The 23,700-nt window shown below is 49.5% G+C and overlaps 3 protein-coding genes across 6 annotated transcripts; 1 reads left to right on the plus strand and 2 right to left on the minus strand.

Moving 5' to 3' along the window:
- Window positions 1-56: 56 nt before the first annotated feature.
- On the minus strand, window positions 57-1,797 carry LOC117428166 (neuralized-like protein 2). The gene is made up of 2 exons (XM_034046941.3): window positions 1,028-1,797; window positions 57-600 (listed from the first exon to the last, which is right to left on the minus strand). Exons 1-2 carry the CDS (start codon window positions 1,719-1,721, stop codon window positions 485-487), a joined length of 810 nt encoding a protein of 269 aa, XP_033902832.3. The 5' UTR covers window positions 1,722-1,797; the 3' UTR covers window positions 57-484.
- Window positions 1,798-2,619: 822 nt separating this feature from the next.
- Window positions 2,620-11,149, plus strand: LOC117431553 (lysosomal protective protein-like). 3 transcript variants are annotated; one of them, XM_058990703.1, is made up of 15 exons: window positions 2,620-2,725; window positions 3,858-4,021; window positions 4,428-4,539; window positions 4,818-4,868; window positions 5,309-5,395; window positions 5,857-6,012; window positions 6,721-6,812; window positions 6,951-7,035; window positions 7,850-7,941; window positions 8,156-8,234; window positions 8,555-8,703; window positions 8,892-8,967; window positions 9,480-9,569; window positions 9,889-9,990; window positions 10,174-11,149. In XM_058990703.1, exons 2-15 carry the CDS (start codon window positions 3,858-3,860, stop codon window positions 10,255-10,257), a joined length of 1,419 nt encoding a protein of 472 aa, XP_058846686.1. In that variant the 5' UTR covers window positions 2,620-2,725; the 3' UTR covers window positions 10,258-11,149. The 3 variants fall into 3 exon arrangements, with proteins under 3 accessions (XP_058846686.1, XP_058846687.1, XP_058846688.1); XM_058990704.1 differs by having other exon boundaries at window positions 2,650-2,738; XM_058990705.1 differs by lacking the exon at window positions 2,620-2,725 and adding an exon at window positions 2,750-2,771.
- Window positions 11,150-11,383: 234 nt separating this feature from the next.
- Window positions 11,384-22,855, minus strand: LOC117410457 (phospholipid transfer protein-like). Of its 2 annotated transcripts, none has more exons than XM_058990706.1 (16): window positions 22,691-22,855; window positions 18,705-18,824; window positions 17,920-18,019; window positions 17,015-17,143; window positions 16,419-16,574; window positions 16,224-16,287; window positions 16,046-16,109; window positions 15,841-15,932; window positions 15,087-15,263; window positions 14,763-14,822; window positions 14,284-14,448; window positions 14,030-14,097; window positions 13,596-13,638; window positions 13,441-13,504; window positions 13,170-13,246; window positions 11,384-12,353 (listed from the first exon to the last, which is right to left on the minus strand). In XM_058990706.1, exons 2-16 carry the CDS (start codon window positions 18,811-18,813, stop codon window positions 12,258-12,260), a joined length of 1,464 nt encoding a protein of 487 aa, XP_058846689.1. In that variant the 5' UTR covers window positions 18,814-18,824; window positions 22,691-22,855; the 3' UTR covers window positions 11,384-12,257. The 2 variants fall into 2 exon arrangements, with proteins under 2 accessions (XP_058846689.1, XP_058846690.1); XM_058990707.1 differs by lacking the exon at window positions 22,691-22,855 and adding an exon at window positions 19,958-20,117.
- Between the last annotated feature and the right edge of the window lie 845 nt (window positions 22,856-23,700).

The raw sequence follows: 23,700 nt of genomic DNA on the forward strand, positions 1-23,700 counted from the left end.
TGATTATATATAGTAAAATTGAAAATGAATTAAATCATCAAACTGCATGAGCAGAATGCAGAAGTCATGTTTTATTAGGAGATGACAAAATACAGGAATACAGTAAGGCCTTGAAAGCATATACATTTTCCAACACGCAATTATAGTTTACAAAGTAAAACTTCAAAAGGGAACTTAATTATCCTGCTTTACCAGTAACTTCACAGGTATAAAACCAGACAACACATTTACAAGTTGTCCTGTTTTATTTTAGACGCTGTAACACACACACACACACACACACACACACACACACACACACACACACACACACACACACACACACACATCAATGTAAAGTCTTCATTCACATAATGAACAGAACCCTAGCAGCCAGCCCCAGCCAGCCCCAGACAATCTAAGGGAAGGCTGCAGAGTGAGAGCCCCCCCCCCCCCCAGACGTACCCATCCCAGCTCAGCTGTGGAGTATAGCGCTCCCCTTTCTTCACTCATACATGCAGACGTGCTTCAGAAGCTGAGGCAGATCGAGCCAGGCGATGGCTGTCCTGTGCACAATGTGCTTCTGAATGATCTGCCGGCACAGAGTCTGTAGGGAGGCAACTGAGGAAAGCAAAGAGAGAAGGACACACAGTGAGCTGATAGAAGGCACAGCAGTATACTGCTGCAGGGGCCAGATGAGTGCATAGTTTACAGGCACTGCTCTAGCTCAGACCGTTTCAAAGTCCATTTCAAACAACCAGGGGGAATGGGGTTACCAGATTCTCCCAGGGCACTGCCTTCATTTCCTGGTCTGAAATGATGAAACTGTGAAATCCCCCCGGCTTTGCTATTGTATTCACTTTTTGTGTGTTTGTTTTTAAAGTACAAAACTCCACTTCCAGCCTGGCTGTTTGAAACCGTCTCTGAGACAGCAGCGCCTGAAAACTGCCCACTCATCTGGCCTCTGCTGCGAAACGAGGTGTAATATAAACCCCACTGGGTTTCTCCTGCAATTGAAGCTGTTGAGAAGTGACGATGGAGTACTCACAGCCGTACTCCAGCTGGACGACCCTCACGCTCTTGGTGGCTGCGAAGACGTCCACCACAGCGTAGAGCGGCTGGTGCGCGGGGATCCCCCGTGAGCAGGGCCCCATGTCCTCTCCGTTGATCACGATGTGCATGTCGGCAGTGCCCTGGGCCCTGGGCACGTACAGCACCCCGATCCTGCTCCTGCGGGCTGTGGGGGGCAAGGCGTTGGTCTTGTACAAGTCGTCCAGGATGTGGCTGAACCTCCCGGGCCGGCTGCGCCCAACCAGCTTGTCCATGGGGATGCGCGTGCTCCCGATCTGCAGGTGGGAGGCGGTGAAGAAGTCCTTGGACCTGCGGGACACCCCCTCTTCCTCCTCCCCTTCCTCCGGAGGGGCCCGGTTGTGGTTGCGGGTGATGGCGAATATCCAGCTGTCACCCAGGCTGACCAGGTCCGGGAGGGAGTATTCGGGCACCACCTCCAGGCTCCGGGGGTCAATGCCGGTCAGCCCAACCCTCAGGTGGCCACACCAGCCAAGCTCCTTCTCCTCGATCTCCACGAGGAAGAGCTCCCCAGGCAGCAGTGGCTGTTTGCTGAAGCAGACCCCGTTGGCGAAGCTCTCCACTCGGGTGGCCTGCGTTCCCGTAGGGTCTATCCTCACGTTGGCCCCATGGACATCGTGGAACTCCATGTAACGACCGGAGAGTGCAGCCATCTTATATGCAGGGGGCTGTGAGCCTGTAACTGTGTGCCGTGGATGTTGCTATTTTTGACCTGCCTGCCTGTGTGTGTCCCCCTGTCACTGTCTGGTTTGACAAGTGGTGCAGTTTGATTTGCTGGCCTGGGGGAGGGGGGAAGGGCAGGCATTTTTGGGGCGTCCATATACGGTCAATGAGTGAACCACCATCCGCTCCTGGTCCTAGTGCCCATATCCGTTCTCATGAGATGACATCATTATAAATAGACAGGTGAATAAATGCAGAACTACAGTACTAGGGGTATTTGTTGTCTATGTTTTATGTCATCTTTCTTACTAAATATTTTGGTATTTGTGATGAAAAGATCCTTTTTTCCTCTGAGCAGCTGGAGCAGTGGTACCCCACATATTGACTGACTGGCACGACGTGTTGACAGTGGGAGAGATAAGATGTTGGATACAGTGCTGCAAAGGCAGGGCATTTTTACAGAGACAAGGGTGCTTTAGAGATAAGAAGTATAATTTGCAGAACATGCAAGGGTGAAGTCCTTGCCCAGAGGGATCATTCAGCTGTTTTACTGAGGGCCAGTCAAGGTGTCGTCAAGTCAAGGATCACTCCTCCCCAGATCAGCGGTGAGCAATGGGGACCTCAGGGATGCAAATATGACTCCTATTGCATAGCAGTTTCACCCAGTCCAAGCTTGATCATCCGCAGTGTATTTGAACCAGGCTCAGGAATTGATAATCAATGATCACTGCATCTATAACTGCGTCAGACCTGAGTCGACTGGGTAATTGAGAGATCTCACTCATTCGGGATCTCTGATAACGTCACCCGCGTACCCCTTAGCGCTGATAAACTTGTCGGTCCCCACGTTTGCTGCGACCCCTCCCCTTCCAGCACCTGACTCAGTATCAGCTGACTGCCTGGTCATGTGTTGGCCCGGCCCAATCACATGACTGTTTTCCAAGACGCGGTTCTGCGCTGTGTTAAGCTGGACTCGGTCCGTTTCGTTTTGTAGGTAGGTCGTGGCGGTAAGAGATCTGTGGGTCGTGGTGGAAAGTCAGGTGCCGTGTAGTGTAGTTTGGCGTTATGATTTCATGCATTTTGTACTAAATGTTTCAGGAAATGTTGCTTTCGAGCACAGGCAGCTCTCTGTTCCCTTAACTTTGAGGAAGTACTGCTAGACTCCTCGGTACAGGGGCTAGCTGTTAAAGATGATCTGTCATTTATGTAATGATATTATCAGGGTTTGAACAACTTTAATTAGATTACAGACATATTTTGGATTAATTCGATGGTCTGGAAAAATGAAAGGTTTTAACATGTTTTTGGTGGTAGATGTTGATGAACCCAGTAACGTGATGTCTGTGTATAGCGGTGTATCCAAGATGATGGTGATAATGTACCGTGTATTTAAAAACGAAATGAACATCAGTAATCGTCTTCACATTTCCAAATTAAACATGGTAAAGCAGATAGGACGCGGCCACCCTTCTGAACAGCACCAGGGAATCACTGTGTGTCTCCCTCTGCATGTCTCCGTTTGTGTCTGTGTGTGTGTGTGTGTGTGTGTGTGTGTGTGTCTGTGTGTGTGTCTCTCTCTCTCTCTCTCTCTCTCTCTCTCTCTGTCTGTCACTGTGTGTGTGTATATATATGTCTTTCTGTGTGTGTGTGTCTTTCTCAGTGTCACGGCGTGTGTGTGTGTGTTTGTGTGTGTGTGTCTTTCTTTCTCTGTGTCACGGTGTGTGTGTGTCTCTCTGTGTCACGGTGTGTGTTGTTCTCTGTGTCATGGTGTGTATGTGTTGTTCTCTGTGTCATGGTGTGTGTGTCTCTGTGTCACGGTGTGTGTGTGTGTTGTTCTCTGTGTCACGGTATGTGTCTCTCTATGTCACGGTGTGTGTGTGTTGTTCTCTGTGTCACGGTGTGTGTGTGTCTCTGTGTCACGGTGTGTGTTGTTCTCTGTGTCATGGTGTGTATGTGTTGTTCTCTGTGTCATGGTGTGTGTGTCTCTGTGTCACGGTGTGTGTTGTTCTCTGTGTCATGGTGTGTATGTGTTGTTCTCTGTGTCATGGTGTGTGTGTCTCTGTGTCACGGTGTGTGTGTGTGTTGTTCTCTGTGTCACGGTGTGTGTGTGTGTCTCTGTTTTCCAGATGGCTTGCGTGGAGCTGTGTCTTCTCTTGCTAGGGGTGCTGAGTGTCCAGGGAGCCCCAGATTCAGATGAGGTGAAGTTCCTCCCTGGACTGGACAAACAGCCCAGCTTCAGGCAGTACTCGGGCTACCTCAATGTGGCTGAAAGCAAGCACCTTCACTACTGGTCAGTGTTTGAGACAGGCTGCTGCACTGGATTCTACCCCCATCATAATCACCCTCGTAGGAACTGAAACTGCTTCCTCAGCTCAGAGGCTCACCACAGGGTGATCTTTCAAACTGCTTTCTCAAGATAATATTACGCTGTGTGCGCATTTATATATGCATATGCATATTTTGTCACTAAGATGTGCATGATGATACAGCCTGATATTTTTTCACTGAGATGGTGTTCATTATAAGAAGTGTTAAAAGCTGGATTTCTGTAGACAGAAGAGTGGTGATAGTGCGTCTGTTAAGAACCTCCGTCGAGCAGTCCCTAATAGTTTTGTATTCCAGTTGTGAGTGTTTTGATGTGTGTGTGTCCACCGCAGTGCGGAGGGTGTAAGTAACCCCCACTGTCTCGTCTCCAGGTTTGTGGAGGCCCAGCTCAACCCCTCCTCCAGCCCTGTGGTGCTCTGGCTGAACGGAGGCCCTGGGTGCAGCTCCTTGGACGGCTTCCTCACCGAGCACGGCCCCTTCCTGGTAGGAAGCTTCTCTTCCGCATGCTTTATATTCTCATGGACCAGTCAGCACTGTCCCTGTGTGCTTCCCTTCATTTCAGAAGAGGAGAGGCTCTTTCTACAGCATGTCTAAGAAAAGCAGCTAAGGAACGACTGGCCCCTGTAACAGAGAGGGAGTGTGGAATTATTATTATTATTATTATTATTATTATTATTATTATTATTATTTTAACGACTGTGGGATCAGACTTGTGTGTGTGTGTGTTTTCTTTTCTGTAACGTATGTGTTTATTTTCACAGATCCAGGATGATGGCACCACTCTGAAGTACAATCCTTATTCCTGGAACATGGTGCGTTTCTTTAGACCCCTTTTGCTGCAAGAAAAACTTCAGATTGAAAAACCACGGCAGGAGGAAAACATGCCCCTCATTTACTGCTTTAATTTTTATGGGGGTTTCAAGAGTATTCAGCATTTGAAATATGCAATATGACACACCTTCACTGGAAGAGCTTTTTTTTTAAATATGCAGATAGTTTGGTGCCTGAAGTTTGTTTAATTCTACGTCTTTATAAACTAACATGCTAAAAACGAAATACTAAGGGTCTTGCTTTCCAATTTGAATTACTATGTGACTTGGCACGGATGATAAAGACTGGCTTGCAGCTATTTGTTGAGAGGGATCTTTCCCTGTTTGTCTTCCTGTTGTTGTTATTATGAATATTGGCAGTCTTGTGTTCTGCAGATTGCAATGGCGTGACTGTGTTCACACTTCTGCGTTTCTGCCGTCAGATTGCCAACATGCTATATCTGGAATCCCCAGCAGGGGTCGGGTTTTCGTACTCGGACGACAAGAATTACACAACCAATGACACGGAGGTGAGCCTGTCTGTTCGAAGTAAAGCAATTCTATATTAGCCAGCCTCAGGACAGCACTAGCGACCCGGCTCAGATGCCTTGTCCGATGCACAGTGCAGCTCATTTCCAGGCGATCACTAACAATCAGTAAAAACAGGGATGGCAATAGCACTCCCATTGCATTGCCGTTTGATCCATTCCTGGTTTTCCTAGGAGTTTAATACGACACACCTGAGCTTGTTACCTATACATTTCAGCTAATCAAGCTCATCGTAAAACCTGGAATGGGTGAAACTGCTAATATACATGCATATTACATAACCTCCATACTATTAATTCATATTTAATACATTCTGAGTAAAATTCATAAACCACGTATATGATTTTTTAATTCCCCGCACATACCAGTTTGTAGTCTGATTGTTTTTCTGCTTGCGTCTGTCTGTTGGTATGTCTGATTCCCTGCTGTGCTCTGTCCGCAGGTCTCCATGAATAACTACCTGGCTCTGAAGGAGTTCTTCCGGCTCTTCCCAGAGTTCAGCAAGAACGAGTTCTTCATCACGGGGGAGAGCTACGCGGGAATCTACATCCCGACGCTGGCTGAGCGGGTCATGGAGGACAGCAGCATCAACATGCAGGTCTGAGAGCCAGCAGCAGCATTGAGACTGAGCGGGCCTGCTGGGCTCAGATTAATATTCATACTGAAAACGCTTCTGCAGAGTACAAAACCACTGCCGTGCAATAACCATGCGTTTGCAGACAGAGGGAGAGAAGACTCCCGTTGCAGAGCCGTTTGATCTATTCCTGGTTTTTAATAAGACACCCCTGGGCTTGTTACCGAGACACACTGCGGCTAATCAAGCTGGTATTAAAATCTGGCATGGGTGAAACTGCTATGCAGTGGGAGTTTCCGCCCCTGCCTTTGTGTTTTCATTTTATTTTAGGGCAGGGGTGCACCGTGACACGGGTTAAACTAATTGAAATAATAATTAATTAATAAACATACTGAGAATCACCAACAAGGTAGAAACTGACCCTTTCAATCGATAGGGGAGGGGAGGGTGGTTACAGGGATGGAAATAAGACTGCATAGCAGTTTCACCCGTTCCAGGTTTTACTACAAGCTGGATCCACCACAGTGTATAGGTAACAAGCTCAGGTGTGTGTTATTAAACTCCTAGGAAATGGAGCACACTGCAATGCAACGGGAGTCTTGTTTCCGTCCCTGGGCTAGCATGCCCGTGTCCTAGCCTCGCTAGGATCCCATGTGAACACATCATTCTGCCGAGGCTCTGTCTTACTCTGCAGCAGGTGACGATCAGGACGCTCTCTCTCCTCTCTTCTAGGGAATTGCGGTTGGAAACGGGCTGTCCAGCTACGAAATGAACGACAACTCCTTGGTTTATTTTGCTTACTACCATGGACTCCTTGGAACCAGGCAAGGAAACCAGGTCTCTTTAAACACCAGCGATCAGCCAGAGGAGCGGCTCACTGACATGATTCCAAAAGCCTCTGAAAAGAAAAACAACTAGAAATCATATCTTTTCTTCTTTCCCTTTTTGAATCTTTTTTTAAGGCTCTGGACAGATTTGCAGAACTTCTGCTGCTCTGAGGGAAAATGCAACTTCTATGACAGCAAGGACCAGAACTGCTGCAGGAATGTAAGTGGTGTACAGCAGCGTGGCTGAGCTGTCTTACTGGGAGTCGAGCGTGTGAAGCTGCAGAACGTCCCTCTGATTCTCCCTGGACTGAGGCATGTTGTACAGCAGTGGGTCACAACACTGGCCCTGGACATCCATTCCAGTCCTTTATTGCAGTCAGGTCCTGAATGAATTCATTGACTCACAGCAGGTTCAGTTAACTCATGTAGGACCTGCCTGGAGTAAAGACCAGGACTGGAGTGCATGTCCAGAGTGTCCCCCTGATTTGAGAAGCGTCTCTGTCTCAGATTAATCTCTCCTCCTTGTCATTCTCATCAGGGGGCTGCTTGCTGCCTGCCCAAGTTTCCAGCCTTCCAAACTTGAGTGGTGCAGACAGGCTGCTACAGTGCTGACTCTGTGCTGCTGGTACAGCTCTTTATGCAGTTTTTCTTGCAGGATTTTTGCACAGTATTTTATCAGTTTTCTCACTGTGCTTTTTCTCATGGTTGCAATTGCCATGTTTTTTAATGACCATCCCTCTGTAGGCTTTACTGTACTGAAGCACGATTTCACTCTGCATTATTACACGATGGTAAACCTTTGTAAGGGTTGATCTGCCTCTTCTTTGCTTCAGTCTCGCTCTGAGAGAGGTGCTGCTGCTGCACTACAGCTCTGCCTTTTCAGTTTCGCTGAACCAGAAAATAGAAAGCTGGCAAGTGGAATGGACTGAAACTGGAAACCATTTACAGTTAAAGAGCTGGCCACGGTCTCTGACCGAGACGAGCATTGCGACACAGGATACAGAAATACATCTCTCCGCGTTCTTTCTTTACAGCTGGATGAAGTGCAGCACATTGTTGAAGGCTCCGGACTGAATATCTATAACCTGTATGGACCGTGCGCAGGGGGTGTGCGAGAGAAAGTGAGGTGAGCAAGCGGAGTGTGGGCTGAATTTACAATGTTCTGTACGCTGGCTAACCTAGGGTTAGAAATGTAATGAGCGCATTGAATTCAGTAAGAGACTTGTAGTGTTTCTAGCAGTTTTGGTTAAGAGATCCAGGGATGTAGCTTCGCTGGGCACTCTCGTGGAGCCGTCCTTGGTAAACGTGATCTCAGTACACTCTCCTGGTCTGTTTTGCAGCTATGACAGAGACCACCTGGTTATACACGACCTGGGGAATCGGTTCATCCAGCACTCGTGGAGCCGCATGTGGAGGGAGGTAAGGCTGTGGTTCCCTGCTTGATTGTGCTGGATCTCTCCCAGTAACAGCACTGCCGCTCGGAGTGCAGGGAGAGTCACGCGAGCCTTCCGGTCCTGTGTGAGACTGGGTGGAGAAGTACAGTCCTCTGCTCTTCCTGGAGATTTCTCAAAGGCTGTACCACTGTCAAAAATAAAACCTCTCTGTGTTTTTTTTTTTTGCATAATAATAATCGGAATGTGATTGAAACTCAAGCTATGCCAGTGGACACTACATTTCTTTCAGCCCCTGGTTTTCTGATGCACTGTACTGTAACTAGGGCACTGATTTTAAACCTCTAGAAATTGAAGAACGTGAACAGTCTGCACCGATCTGTGAGGCTGGACCCTCCGTGCACGAACTCCACTGCCTCCACCACTTACCTGAACAACCAGTACATCAAGCAGGCGCTCCACATCAGCCCCAAGGCTCTGGACTGGCTCATCTGCAGGTGAGCAGCGTGCTACAAACGAACAGCAGTGACATTTAAACACCTGACCAGCTTTAAACTGTGGATGGCATGGTCTCTGTCGTTCACACGAATGATAAGGTCCTGCGCGCTGCAGGTCACCGCTGTCCTCGCACGTCACATTGCCTGCGCTGTGCACTTGTGACCCGTCTCTGTGTGTGTTGTTACAGTGCGGAAGTGAACCTGCAATACAAACGCCTCTATATGGACGTGAGGAAGCAGTATCTCAAGCTGCTGGGCGCGCTGGTGAGTGAGCGAGTGATTATTATTCATTTCCTAGTCCTGATTCTGATTCCTGTGCCCTTAAAGAACTCACTGCTGACTCTAGGGAGGATTGTGGTATTAACAATGCTTTCTTTATCCTACGTTAAACAATAATAATGACAAGTATTATTCAAAACATATCTGTATGTTCTGTTTGTGAATTCACCTCCTCGTCCGTCTGTAAAGTTAACAATTCCTTAACTTATTCCAGACTCCAATTACTACCTCGTTCTTGATCAGTCATTGTATTTGGAAAAGAATGAAAGCGTGTAACACAGACCACAAGAATACCCAACACTTCCGGTATACAGTCCTGTGGGATGTGACTTTCAATCCACGGCCACTATAGCTCTTCAGTGCCGGCATAGCCTTTCACACAGGAGTTAAAATATGATGGTATAGGCAATTCACAGACCAAAATGCAGCATCAAAACCTGGAATGGGTGAAACTGCTATACTGTCATAAATGTCTCTCTCTCTCTCTCTCCTTGTAGAAGTACCGTGTGCTGGTGTACAATGGAGACGTGGACATGGCCTGTAATTTCCTGGGTGATGAGTGGTTTGTGGAGTCCCTCCAGCAGCAGGTAGGGAGCCATGCTTCTCAGTGACCCCTGTGTGCTGGTGTGTGGTCTGGAGCGATGCTTCTCAATGACCCCTGTGTGCTGGTGTGTGGTCTGGAGCGATGCTTCTCAATGACCCCTGTGTGCTGGTGTGTGGTCTGGAGCGATGCTTCTCAATGACCCCTGTGTGCTGGTGTGTGGTCTGGAGCGATGCTTCTCAATGACCCCTGTGTGCTGGTGTGTGGTCTGGAGCGACGCTTCTCAATGACCCCTGTGTGCTGGTGTGTGTCCTGGCCCCAGTCTGCATGCTGTGACCGTGCTGTTGTGTTGCTGTGTCTCTCAGGTGCAGGTGAAGCGGCGGACCTGGCTGTACAATAATGGGGAGAATCAGCAGGTGGGCGGCTTCGTCAAGGAGTTCTCCAACATCGCCTTTCTCACTGTCAAGGTAAACCCCTTCCATCAGACTGCTGGAAAGCAGGCAGTGTGGGCTAGAGGTTAGAGCTCAGGGACGGAGGGAATCACTGCTGGACAGGGCTGAGGGACTGGGAGGGAGGCAGGGTGGAATAGAGTTAAGGGACTGGGAGGTAAGTTGCTCTGCCACTAATGTGCTGTTGCCTGTATCTTACAGGGAGCGGGTCACATGGTCCCGACAGACAAGCCCATTGCTGCCTTCACAATGTTCAGTCGCTTCCTGAAAAAGCAGCCCTACTAATGAGGGACCAGACCCGTGCCAGCCGGGAATGAGAGGCACCCAGCCGGCACACCCCTCCTTCAGGGCACCTTTCCACGGCACCTGCCTCTTCTCCATCTGGAATCCATCTGATCCTCCGTCACTGTCATACCGCAGAAATCTTCTTTGCTACATTGTAATTCACACAAGCTGACCTTGTGACCGCTTTTTCAGTTGTGGAATGGGAAGCACATGACAAGTATTGCAGAAGACGTAGCCAACAACTTGTACTGTAGAGGCTTCAGGGTCCCTAGTTCTGCCGACTGCGTTTGATATTTCTGTGCCATCTGTAACCAGTTCTGCAGTATAAAAGGCTGCCTTTATAAAGAGAGACCACTTCGTGTTGGGTTGAGTCCCCTTGCTCTGCTGGTCAGTTGCTTTTTAACATAAACCTTTCTTGTGATCTGTAATCTGTGGTTCAGCTACTCCAGCCCAGAACGTTTGAGTAAAATGTGAATTTTTTGCAGGTCTCTCATTTCTTTATATTCTTATCAAATCACTGTGCCCATAAGGTGTGTGTTTGCTGAAGCGTTGACGCCTGTGGGAGCGTGTAGCGTCTAAGGAAGCGTGTAGCACTGTAACCCTAGAATCATTTGAAACGTGTTTATTTCCACTGAATGACGAAACACTGCAATGTAATCAAACCGAATCATTAAAGAGGAGGGAGGCGCTGTGAGATCACCGTGTAATAAGGGTTCAATCCCTCCTGTGTTTACTTTTCAGTTCTAATAAAAATAACAAGCTGTGTATTTTTTTTTTTTTTTTTACTGAGATGTCTGTTGCTCTGATCTGTTTAGCTCAGGGATGAGATGTGTCTGACCTTTTTGTTTCTGTTTAAATTTGTTTTTGATTAAATATGTTGATCTCCGTCCAACCTGTGTTTTCTGTCAGTTTTCTCCTGTCCCAAAATCCTCCTGGTGCACTACCTGAAGTACGCTTTGAGATGTGTGCAGAGGGATAGTGGCATTTCAAAGTGATTCTTCTTCACACACACACACACACACACACACACACACACACACACACACACACACACACACACACACACACACACACACACACACACACACACACACACACAACTGCGAATAAAAGAAGTCTTTGAAAGTAAACTTGAATACATTTTATTTTGATATTTTATTTTGTTTTCAACTTGGTTTTAGTAAAGGGAAAATGATGGAATGTCAATTGAACCTCTCTGTCTCTCTCTCTGTCTCTCTCTGTCTCACTTTCTTCCTGGGTTACTGTGATGGGCTGAGCAGCAGCAGCAGTTAATAAAGTAACACTTTTCTGAATACATTTTAAAACATGCAGCTATATGAATTAGCACACAACATCATCAGCTAAAATCATTAACAAGGCTGATTGCAGGGATATAAAAACAACAGTATTTGTGCATGTCAGGTGTACCTCTGAATAGAGCACAGCTAGTGCAGCAGACAGGGAAGGGACTAGATGCGCTGTCACAGCAGAGAAAGCTCCGGGGTACGAGCAGGTCAGAGGTGCCTCTGTTCTAATTTTCTCTGGATTTGGAAGCACAGAGATGATGTTCTGGTGGAGAGCCCTTGTCTAGGTGTGCAGTGCACAGATTCTTCAGGTCTGGACTCCTTGTACCACAGAGCAGCACAGCTTCTTGTTGCATGAACCTGGGAGTTCATTCTATGATTATTTTACACATCTGCACTCGCCACCCAAAGCCTTCCCCGGGGATTCCAGATTTCTCCTACTTGTATTAATTACCGCCAGTGTTTAAAAAGGAATGTGGTGCCCCTGCAGACTCCGCTGCCTAGTAGCATTTCGTGAAGCCTCTTTAAAAAGAATTTCTGCTAATAAGCGGACGTTTGTTGTTACGGTACCATGTTTTGTTTTATGTTTTCTAAGCATGAAGCGAATAATGTTCATGTAAACAGCTCTGTAGACAGAAACAAACCAAAAAAGCTCCTGTTGTTTGTAGGGAGTGGAGCGGGGCACCGGCTGCCCGCTCAGTTCGTCAGGCTTTTGGGCTCGGCACGGTTCCTCTCAATCACCTCCCGCAGACCTTTGCTGAAGTGCAGGTTAGCACCGATCGTTATGAAACCCTGGGGGGGGGGGGGGGGGGGGAGAGAGCAGGGAGCAGACGGGTGAAGAACTGACACACTATACAGAAACTACATGAACTGATCTGAGACGAGAGGGGAGAGGGGAGAGGGGAGAGGGGAGAGGGGAGAGAGCCAGGAGCAGACGGGTGAAGAACTGACACACTATACAGAAACAACATGAACTGATCTGAGACGAGAGGGGAGAGGGGAGAGGGGAGAGGGGAGAGGGGAGAGAGGAGAGGGGAGAGAGGAGAGAGAGGAGAGAGGGGAGAGGGGAGACAGCCAGGAGCAGACGGGTGAAGAACTGACACACTATACAGAAACAACATGAACTGATCTGAGACGAGAGGGGAGAGGGGAGAGGGGAGAGGGGAGAGAACCAGGAGCAGACGGGTGAAGAACTGACACACTATACAGAAACTACATGAACTAATCTGAGACGAAAGGGGAGAGGGGAGAGGGGAGAGGGGAGAGGGGAGAGGGGAGAGGGGAGGGGGGAGAGGAGAGGGGAGAGAGCAGGGAGCAGAGGCGTGAAGAACTGACACACTATACAGAAACTACATGAACTAATCTGAGACGAGAGGGGAGAGGGGAGAGAGGAGAGGGGAGAGGGGAGAGAGGAGAGAGGAGAGGGGAGAGGGGGGAGAGGGGAGAGGGGAGAGGGGAGAGGGGAGAGAACCAGGAGCAGACAGGTGTCGAACTGACTCACTATACAGAAACTACATGAACTGATCTGAGGGGATAGGAGAGAGAGGAGAGGGGAGAGAGGGGGGGAGAGGGGAGAGGTGAGAGGGGAGAAGGAGGAGAGAGGCTTACCATGTGGTTTTCCACCACTTCTTCAGTAAAGTCCATTCCCTCTGGCAGAGGGATCTGTACCCCTTTCTTTGTCCGATCTGCAGAGAGAGATAGAGAGGGACAAGGCACAGACTCACTACAACAGGCATACGAGTTGAAGTAATTGGGCTTTCTTTCACCCTTCTGCAGGAGCCTTTCCTAGCGAATATTACACACTGAAAGGTTTTGGCAGAAACAGTGGCCACGGTACACAAGGTCAGCGATGCACCCAGCCTCCTCTGCTGTGACTTACCGTTAATAATAGGCATGACAGCCAGCTGTAACAGAGTCTTTAGTGGGGTCTGCAGAGGGATCAACTGGAAAAAAGAAAGAAAAATCCCTCTTAGTTTCTGAATCTTAAACACACCGCCCTGCTGATGAGAGTGCGAGCTCGTGCTTTTTACATACCGCTAATGATTCCAGGGCAGACTGATTGGAGAAGATCTTAAATCTGTCAAACAATAAACAGTTCAAAAGTGCGTAAGCATTTGTTGCAGAATACTGTATGTTTTTACCGTACCATGCACGTTTCAGTTGGCATCATTCAAAGTGATCTGGTTCCAACTTGTCAAGCAGTTTGGATTCAGAGACACAGCAGTACATCCTGTTGATCTGCTTGTGATTTGCCCTGGGGATCGGGGGCGAGGTGAAATGCATTGCAGTGGAGAACTGCTGTGTGTGTGTGCGTGCGTGTCAGTGTGTGTGCGTGCGTGCGTGTGTGTGTGTGTCAGTGTGTGCGTGCGTGTGTGTGTGTGTGTGTCAGTGTGTGTATGTGTGTGTGCATGTGTGTGTGCGTGCGTGCGTGCGTGTGCGTGTGTGTGTGCGTGCCTGCGTCACTGTACCTGCGCAGGTCCATGTGGAGCGCCAGCTTCTTGCCCTTCAAAGACACTTTGGCGCTCATCTTGCACTCCTAGGAACAGCAACATGATAAAGAAAACTGTGAGGGACAGGGACGGGGGGCAGGGACGGGGGACGGGGACAGGGTATTTTAATGATGTTAAAGCTTGTATGTCTAATAATTAGGGGTTCAATGCATCACCATGGGGGTTCATCCAGAGTCAGGACAGTGTTATTTAGATCCTGTTACAGTGCTCACCATGGTCATGCTGGAGAGCTGGGCGGGCTCCTGGCCCGGAGGGAGCAGCAGGATGCTGACCACGGCCGTGACCGACACACTCATCCCCGAGGGCTTGATGACACATCGGGGCGCCGTGGTGACCTCCAGCTCCAGGGACATGGGGGCCTCGGCAAAGGAGGGGTTCTGGAGGGAGGGGGAGAGAGGGAGACGGAGAGAGGGAGAGGGAGAGAGGGAGAGAGAGGGAGGGAGGGAGAGAGGGAGTTAAAAGACCTAATAGCTTATTAGCTCAGGAGTTAAAGCTTTATGAATGGGGTGTTTTATTTCTGCAGAAGTAAAGTTAATCTGAACCAGATGATTAACACTAATCTAAGAATTAAGCATGAAATCAGGGTTCAGTGTATTAAAGTTCAGTTCTGTTAATGCTGCCATTCTTCACTTTCCTGCTGAGAAATGAACTCTGGGAATGGGTTCTGGTTTTAATAAGTCTCTTTCCTTACCAGCAACATGATTGTTCCAAAGTAGGAGGTCCTCAGCAACATCTCCAAGTCTTTGGGCATCTGAAAAAGTAAACTCGCATTACCCTGACTGCAGTGAAACCAGCCTGCAGAGGCCAGAAACTGTCACACCTGCTGCTTTTCAGTTAAATCGCTTCAGCATAGCAGCGACTCCCCTCCTGTTGGCCTTTCTCCAGGACGTGATTTTGTAACCACCAGCCCTGCATTAATCAGAGCTGAAGGATATGTGCCACCTCTCTCATGTGACTGTCAGAGCCCTGTGGGTCGCCCTCTAGTGGCTGCCCCGGGAGTTGCGTCTCTGCCCACCTTGTCGTGTGAGATGCGGATGTTCAGGACCCCGGCCTTGAAGTAGGAGAGCATGCCGCTGTCGAAGAAGTACTCGGAGAGGGACAGGTACACCATGCGGTCGTACTCCCGGATCACCGGCTCCACGGCGTAGTTCACCAGCGTGTCGTTCTCGTTCTGGAGCTCGAAGAACATGCCCTGCAGGAGAGGGGAGGGGGGGGGGGGGGGGAGAGATCACACTGTCAGATCACTGTGAGCTAGCTCTCTGTCACTCTCTTAGAGATTACACTGTCAGATCACGGTGAGCTAGCTCTCTGTCAGTCTCTTAGAGATCACATTGTCAGATCACTGTGAGCTAGCTCTCTGTCAGTCTCTTAGAGATTACACAGTCAGATCACAGTGAGCTAGCTCTCTGTCAGTCTCTTAGAGATCACATTGTCAGATCACAGTGAGCTAGCTCTCTGTCAGTCTCTTAGAGGTCACATTGTCAGATCACTGTGAGCTAGCTCTCTGTCAGTCTCTTAGAGATCACATTGTCAGATCACAGTGAGCTAGCTCTCTGTCAGTCTCTTAGAGATCACATTGTCAGATCACAGTGAGCTAGCTCTCTGTCAGTCTGAACCTTCCAATCTCACCCCTTAGTTCCAGAACCCCAAAAATAACAAATACTGTGGTGTTCTATAGCATAGGACCAAACGCTACAGTTTACTGTTTGAAATACTACTGCAGGTTTGTTTATAGTGTCTATGAGGACTGTGCTACCGGCTCTGCATACCCTGAAGTCCATGTCAAGGTTCTCAGAGGTCACCACGGGGTCACTGAGGAGGGAGTAATCGATCCCCACGTATTTATCCACCTTCGTCCGAACTGTGGGGGAGATGCAGAGACCAAACAAACACAGGAGCTCAATGCATGTTTAGTAAGTATTCACAAGGGTTTTCATTGCAAATAAATACAATGCTGTGCATGTAGGAACTTACCAGGCACTGTGTCCAGCAGGGAATTCAACAGCACCAAACCAGCATTGTTTAGGACGGGGCAGATCTGAGAGAGACACAAAGGAGACAGAGGGGTAAAAGGCCTGCGAAAGCCAGTGTGAAAGCAGTCTGAAGAAGGCTGTGCCGTGTAACTGGGCAGACTGGGGGGACTGGGGGTTACCTGCTGGTTGAGGAGGAAGCGCATCCCTGTGGTGATGAAGGTGGCCAGGAGGTCATACACCCTCCTGTGGAGAGAAAGAGAACAACAACCTTCAGAAAAAAAATGTCTGTTAGTGTGTTAGCACAAGACGTAACGCAAGAGCCCAGAGGCCCTTCATTACAATTCAGAGAGAGAGACGATCCCGGTGTTTCTTACCTCAGGGTGCCGCTGAACTCGGCACGCATTTTGCCGATGGCTGCGTCGCAGGAGATGTTGGATATTTTGAGGCGCCCCAGGGAATCCTTGGACAGCCTGACAGCCGTGTGGATGTTGACTCCCTCCGCTGAGGCATTGATCGAACCCGCGTCAGTACTGAGGGGTCACAACAGCACTGTTAGTGTGGGGAAGACAACTGCAGCTAGGCATCCTGCAGACACAGCTTTAACACAGGGGCCACTGAAAGAACTCTTCAGCCTGAGGTGCGTTCAAAAAACCTTTCGTACTCGAAGTGTCCTTTGGAACAGGATCAGCCCACTAACTTACAGGCAGCTCTGTGGAAGCTCGTCTGATCTGAATCTTGTGGAAATGAATGATCCCCTTAGAAAAGTTCCCCCCTGTATTTTGCACGGTGTTGCTACAGTTTGAGCTTGCTTTTTTCCCATGGCTGAACAATGCATTTTGCCAGAGTTTACCCAGGTTTATTAATATGCTTTAGTACACCTCTCTGGACTTTACAAGGCTTGCCTATGCTTTGCCATACGCTGCATTACACTTTTGCAAGGGATTGTGCAGTGGCTGGCGAGGAGACTCACAAGAACCAGTAGAAGATGCGGCGCATGAAGTTGAGGCTGATGGAGGAGTTGTGCACCTCGAAGACCAGACCGAAATCAGGCTGGAAGCGCAGGTCTGAAGAGGTCAGGTTCAGCTCAGTGATCCTCACACTGCGGGACAAGCACAGCAAGTGTGAAACACCAGCAGCAAACAACCACTCCTGTTTTCAATCCCGATTCCTTTTGCAACTCCACGCCCACGTCCAGTTCCTTAGTTTCAAGGACTTGGGGTTGGGATTGATATTTTAGAGGCAATTTAAGGTGACTTCAATTGAAGTGATTTGTTGCCATTGTGAGAAGCTCATTTTAACAGAATGCTGCTGATTGCAATTTTGATCAAAGCTGTGTTGGAATTGGAATTGGAATTGGAATTGGAATTGGAATTGGAATTGGAATTGGAACTGGAAAAAGTAATTGCAGAACGACAATGCAGAAACACAAGAACAAGCAGCACAGTTGATTCAATACAGAACAGGTTCAGCCGGGTGCAGACCTGCACAGTGAGGCTTGGCTCCAGGGGAAGCACATCCTTTGTATTTCAAGAGATGATCGATGGACGTGAACACACAGTACAAGCAGGCAAAAGACTCCCCTGGTTCTCCGTTATGGGCACAATGTAACTGTGCCTGCTGCACCGTCCCAATGACCGTGGAGCAGCATAGAGCAATCCACATCAAAAGATGGGATGCAACTCCTCAAGACAGCTGCTTTCTGTGTGAATACTTATACTGTAGCTTTTTCCAGAGCAAAATCATTGCTTTATTTAAATTCCACAACACTATCCAGTCTGCTCTGAGGTGTGGTGCCTCACCTCTTCCCAGCAGCTCTGGAGAGTGTTTCCAGGTCACTGAGCTCGGGATGCCCTGGTGGGCCGGGCTGAGTCTTACTTGTTGATGGTGTATTGGAAGCGACCCTCCTTCCCAGACAGGTCTGGAATGGTGATGTTCTCCAGCTCCTCCTCTACAAACTTCAAACTCTCCTGCTTCACTGAGGAGAGAGAGGAAGAGAGACAGTGAGGGGAGAGAGAGGGAGAGTGACAGTGAGGGGAGAGAGAGGGAGAGAGACAGTGAGGGGAGAGAGAGGGAGAGTGACAGTGAGGGGAGAGAGACAGTGAGGGGAGAGAGAGGGAGAGAGACAGTGAGGGGAGAGAGAGGGAGAGTGACAGTGAGGGGAGAGAGACAGTGAGGGGAGAGAGAGGGAGAGAGACAGTGAGGGGAGAGAGAGGGAGAGTGACAGTGAGGGGAGAGAGACAGTGAGGGGAGAGAGAGGGAGAGAGACAGTGAGGGGAGAGAGAGGGAGAGTGACAGTGAGGGGAGAGAGAGGGAGAGAGACATTGAGGGGAGAGAGAGGGAGAGAGACAGTGAGGGGAGAGAGACAGTGAGGGGAGAGAGAGGGAGAGAGACAGTGAGGGGAGAGAGAGGGAGAGTGACAGTGAGGGGAGAGAGAGGGAGAGAGACATTGAGGGGAGAGAGAGGGAGAGAGACAGTGAGGGGAGAGAGACAGTGAGGGGAGAGAGACAGTGAGGGGAGAGAGAGGGAGAGAGACAGTGAGGGGAGAGAGACAGTGAGGGGAGAGAGAGGGAGAGAGACTGAGGCACAGGACATTATTTATTATTATTTTTAGTAGTAGTAGGAGCATTGTGTTTGCTGTTGTTAAGACGCCCATTTCTTACGCAGCTCAAGGCCCTTGGCGGTGATTCGGATCTTGCAGCCGGGGGTGAAAGCGGTCGCCATGGCGATCACAGACACCAGAATGAAGACGGCAGCTCTCCATTGGGCCATGTCTTCTGGTTCTGCAGAAGAGGAGAGCTGTCAGTCAAGCAGGACAACCAGGCCGAGCGCCACGCACACACACACACACACATGCATGCACAGACACACACACACACACACACGTACACACACACACACGCACACACACACACACGCACACACACGTACACACACACACACACACACACACACACACGAGCGCACACACACACACACACACGCACACACACACATGCATGCACACACGCGCACACGCGCACACGCACACACACACACACACACACATGCACGCACGCACACACAGATGCACACACACACACACTGGAGGTGAGTGTGTCAGGGTCTGAGCTCCAGTCCTCTTTGCAGGAACAGGCCAGGGTCAGCGCAGCATAAAGCAAGGGCATCCTGTCGAGGTCAGCCAACAGGCTACCTCCTCGAGGGGCCCCAGAAACAGAAACCCCATGCTCTGCTCACAGGCCACACACAGTTCATCCCTAGACAGCCAAGCACACGCTCGTAACAAGACTAAAGAAACAACGACACCCGGCAGACAAAGGCTTCCACTAAGTGTCTTTCTCAAGCCACTTTCACCCTGCGGCTGAGGAAAGAGCAGACATGGGCAGATTGAAACACACACAAGACGTGACCAAGAAGCCCCGTCCTTTAAACAAACACACGTACTATTATACAGTATTCATAAGCACCCCCACACTCACACACTCAGTGACCTACATGTGCAACACACTCACTCATCCACAGCTGTGTGACCAGACTGATCCTCCAGAAATACAAAGAGCAATAAAACACTGCACACACACACACACACGCACAAAAACACACAACATTCATGTGATCTAAACATGCACAAGTATGTGTTTATGGTATGAATCATAGATGTTCTGTTCCCCCAGAATTGCTACAGCCTGGCATTGTCGTAGGCACAGCCGCATCTAAGCAGATTTTCACCATCTCTCCATCCTCCATCCTCTCTCTCTCTCTCCATCTCAATCTCTCTCACACTCTGAGAGAGTAGGCTCTGATGCTGACACTGCACCAACACTACCCCTCGCACAGCACTTATTCTTAAAACCTGCTCATAATAAAGAGCCCCTCCATCCCTCCTCTCTCCTCTCTCCTCCCTTCCTCTTCTTGCCTTGTCCCTGCTCGGTCGAGTCCTCAATCCCAGGATAACCCGCTGGCTGCTTGGCTCTCGTTGATGCCTGTGCTGGAAACCCAGACTTGTGTCTTGCTTCTGCCTGTGCTGATGTCTTTGTGTGCGAGCAGCAATCGCTATAGAAACTGCCTAGCTCTGAGAGGAGGAGGAGGAGGAGGGGAGGGCAGGGGGGAGTGCTCAGTTACCCAAATGGATTTCTGAGCCAGTGACCCAAAGAGCAGAAACATCCCGCATTACTTAAGACTTCAGGAAATGCAACGCAGGGTTCAGACCTCCCACAGCCTCTTCTAACCCTCTCCCCAAACCCCAGCTGGGAGCTATCAACGTCAGTGTCCCAATAAACAAAACAAGGGGTTACTATAGGATACTGCAGGATGAGAAGGAACACAGAAAAACTAAACAAAACTGAAGCAGAGAACTGGATCTGAGAGCCAGCTAATTCAATACAGTCTAGTGTAGAGAACTCAGTGCTGTGGATCTGAGAGCCAGCTAATTCAATACAGTCTAGTATAGAGAACTCAGTGCTGCACTGGGGATCTGAGAGCCAGCTAATTCAATACAGTCTAGTGTAGAGAACTCAGTGCTGTGGATCTGAGAGCCAGCTAATTCAATACAGTCTAGTATAGAGAGCTCAGTGCTGCACTGGGGATCTGAGAACCAGCTAATTCAATACAGTCTAGTGTAGAGAACTCAGTGCTGTGGATCTGAGAGCCAGCTAATTCAATGCAGTCTAGTGTAGAGAGCTCAGTGCTGGGGATCTGAGACACACATTCACAAGTGTTGGATTGTTTCGATGAATTCCTCTTACTTTCCCTTTCCGCCTCTCTAACAGACCATTCTTCACTGTTGGCCGGGGTTCAGAGAAGCTGGTGTTGCAACAGTCCAGGATACCAGGAACAGTGTGGGACAGCAGATCAACAGATTTAGTGGAATAACCCGTCCTAATACCCTCCACCATTAACACACACACACACACGCACAGGCGCATAGACGCACACACACGCACACACACGCACACACACGCACAGGCGCATAGACGCACACACACACACACGCACGCACACACGCACGCACGCACACACACACACAGACACAGACACACACAGACTGACACGCATGCACCTGCTGGACAAAAAAGACATTACAGCTGCAGCACACAGCTATGACATCCCACCCACACAGACACTCCCTTCACAAGGTCAATCAAGACAATGCTGTCGGCTTCAGGTGAAATAGAGAACCCTCATATGAACGATGGGGCTCCAGGTCAGCGTGTAACTCACAACCCCACACACTGAACAGGGCAAACGGAAGAGCCTGCCATCGCCTGTCAGTGAGTGCCATCGCCTGTCAGAGAGTGCCATCGCCTGTCAGAGAGTGAACAGCAAGTTCACTCTCATTGATACAAGTCAGGTTTGTTCTCTCTGTGCAGGTTTACTGATGGATTTATTGTTAAAAAGCCTTGGGCTTTTCCAATGTACCAAAAACAAGCTTTATCAGGAAAGCAAACCAGGTCTATTAAACACACACTTCTCTCCAGGGCTGTGAGACACACACTTCTCTCCAGGGCTGTGAGACACACACTTCTCTCCAGGTCTATTAAACACACACTTCTCTCCAGGGCTGTGAGACACACACTTCTCTCCAGGGCTGTGAGACACACACTTCTCTCCGGGGCTGTGAGTCGCACACTTCTCTCGAGGGCTGTGAGACACACACTTCTCTCCAGGGCTGTGAGACACACACTTCTCGCCAGGGCTGTGAGACACACACTTCTCTCCAGGGCTGTGAGAGACACACTTCTCTCCAGGTCTATTAAACACACACTTCTCTCCAGGGCTGTGAGACACACACTTCTCTCCAGGGCTGTGAGTCGCACACTTCTCTCGAGGGCTGTGAGACACACACTTCTCTCCGGGGCTGTGAGACGCACACTTCTCTCCAGGTCTATTAAACACACACTTCTCTCCAGGGCCGTAAGACACACACTTCTCTCCAGGGCTGTGAGTCGCACACTTCTCTCGAGGGCTGTGAGACACACACTTCTCTCCAGGTCTATTAAACACACACTTCTCTCCAGGGCCGTAAGACACACACTTCTCTCCAGGTCTATTAAACACACACTTCTCTCCAGGGCTGTGAGACACACACTTCTCTCCGGGGCTGTGAGACGCACACTTCTCTCGAGGGCTGTGAGACACACACTTCTCTCCAGGTCTATTAAACACACACTTCTCTCCAGGGCTGTGAGACACACACTTCTCTCCAGGGCTGTGAGACACACACTTCTCTCCAGGGCTGTGAGACACACACTTCTCTCCGGGGCTGTGAGTCGCACACTTCTCTCGAGGGCTGTGAGACACACACTTCTCTCCAGGGCTGTTAAAACGCCTCAGCTCTCTGAGTTTGGTTTTGGCCACTTCACCCGACTCTTATTCCCTCTCAGCCTGCGCACTGAATGCCACTGCCATGACAACACAAACACTACCTTTCAAAAAACACATAAAGGGCACCCTGTTCGTGTCCGGGACACAAACTGGGCCAGGCTTACCTTTGCCAGTGCCATTGTAGTGGAGGGGCTGCTGAGCTGGTGTGAACGAGGACCCCTTTCTGCTTGTTAGAGAGACAGTCACCTTTGTGCAGCATTACTTCAACAGAAAGCCTCGCTGTTTTACCCAATAGCGGACTTACCCAAGGGACTCGAATACTTACAGTGTGCTGCTGGCAGTCTGCTTCTTGTTCCAGCTCTGCTGAGACGCTCCCCAGGTCTGTGAGTTCAGCTGAGTCGGGTGATGTGTGGCTGGCTGCACTCTGACAGGCTGGTTTGGGTGTGCTAGCTGGATTTGCAGGAGTCTCTCTCTCTCTCTCTCTCTCTCTCTCTCTCTCTCTCTCTGGGAGCTGTGGTTATATAGGCTGTAGAGACTCTCTGGGCTGGAGGATTGGCTTGTATGATTCGCGTGACTGTTGTGTGGTCACTTTAATCACAGTAATTAACTTCAGATACATGGAAAGTGCTGACAGTCAGTCGTTCAGTGTGAGCCTACTGTAATCAGACACCGCTGAGCTTTCCCTCTCTATGGTGGAACTAATTAAGAAAACAGCAAAACCTGGAATGGCTCAAACTGCTCTGCAATGGGAAAGCTTCCACATTCTGCAGACGGGAACGTGCTTGTCATCAGAGCTTGTCCTGTGCATAGCAATGCGTTGATGGTCTCCTCCCCGAGCCCAGTATCCACTCTCTCATGTAATTGGTAAGGACAGGGTTGAACCTCAAAGCAGCGATGAGATCGTTTGGTAGCACTAAGCATCCCCCAGCAAACCAGTCCCTTTGAAGCCTCTGCCGGTATTTATTATTCCCACCCCAGAACAGCAGCAGGGCAGGGAGGGCCTGGGGATGAAGGGGAGAGCGGCAAAACCACAGAGCCTGCCTCGCCCAAAGTGGCTCCTTGAAAACGGGGCTGCGGCTGGAGAGCTCTCCCCTCCCTGGCACTCGCTGCAGGGATCAGCACTTTGGCTCAGCAGTGCTGCCAGCTGTCCCTCTCGCTCGGAGGCACAGTCCCGCGGTTTGACCTGTCAAGGCGAGGGGGACGTGCTGATGAAGGCTCTGTCGACTTCCCTTAGTTTGTAATCAGTTTTATGACCATGTCGTTTATGATCCAGTGTTTCAATGTATGGAGGTTTGACCTCATCAGGTGTTTTCTTTTCCTGTGCATGAACCTGCA

Source organism: Acipenser ruthenus, chromosome 18, assembly GCF_902713425.1.
Source record: "Acipenser ruthenus chromosome 18, fAciRut3.2 maternal haplotype, whole genome shotgun sequence".
Classification (NCBI taxonomy): domain Eukaryota; kingdom Metazoa; phylum Chordata; class Actinopteri; order Acipenseriformes; family Acipenseridae; genus Acipenser; species Acipenser ruthenus.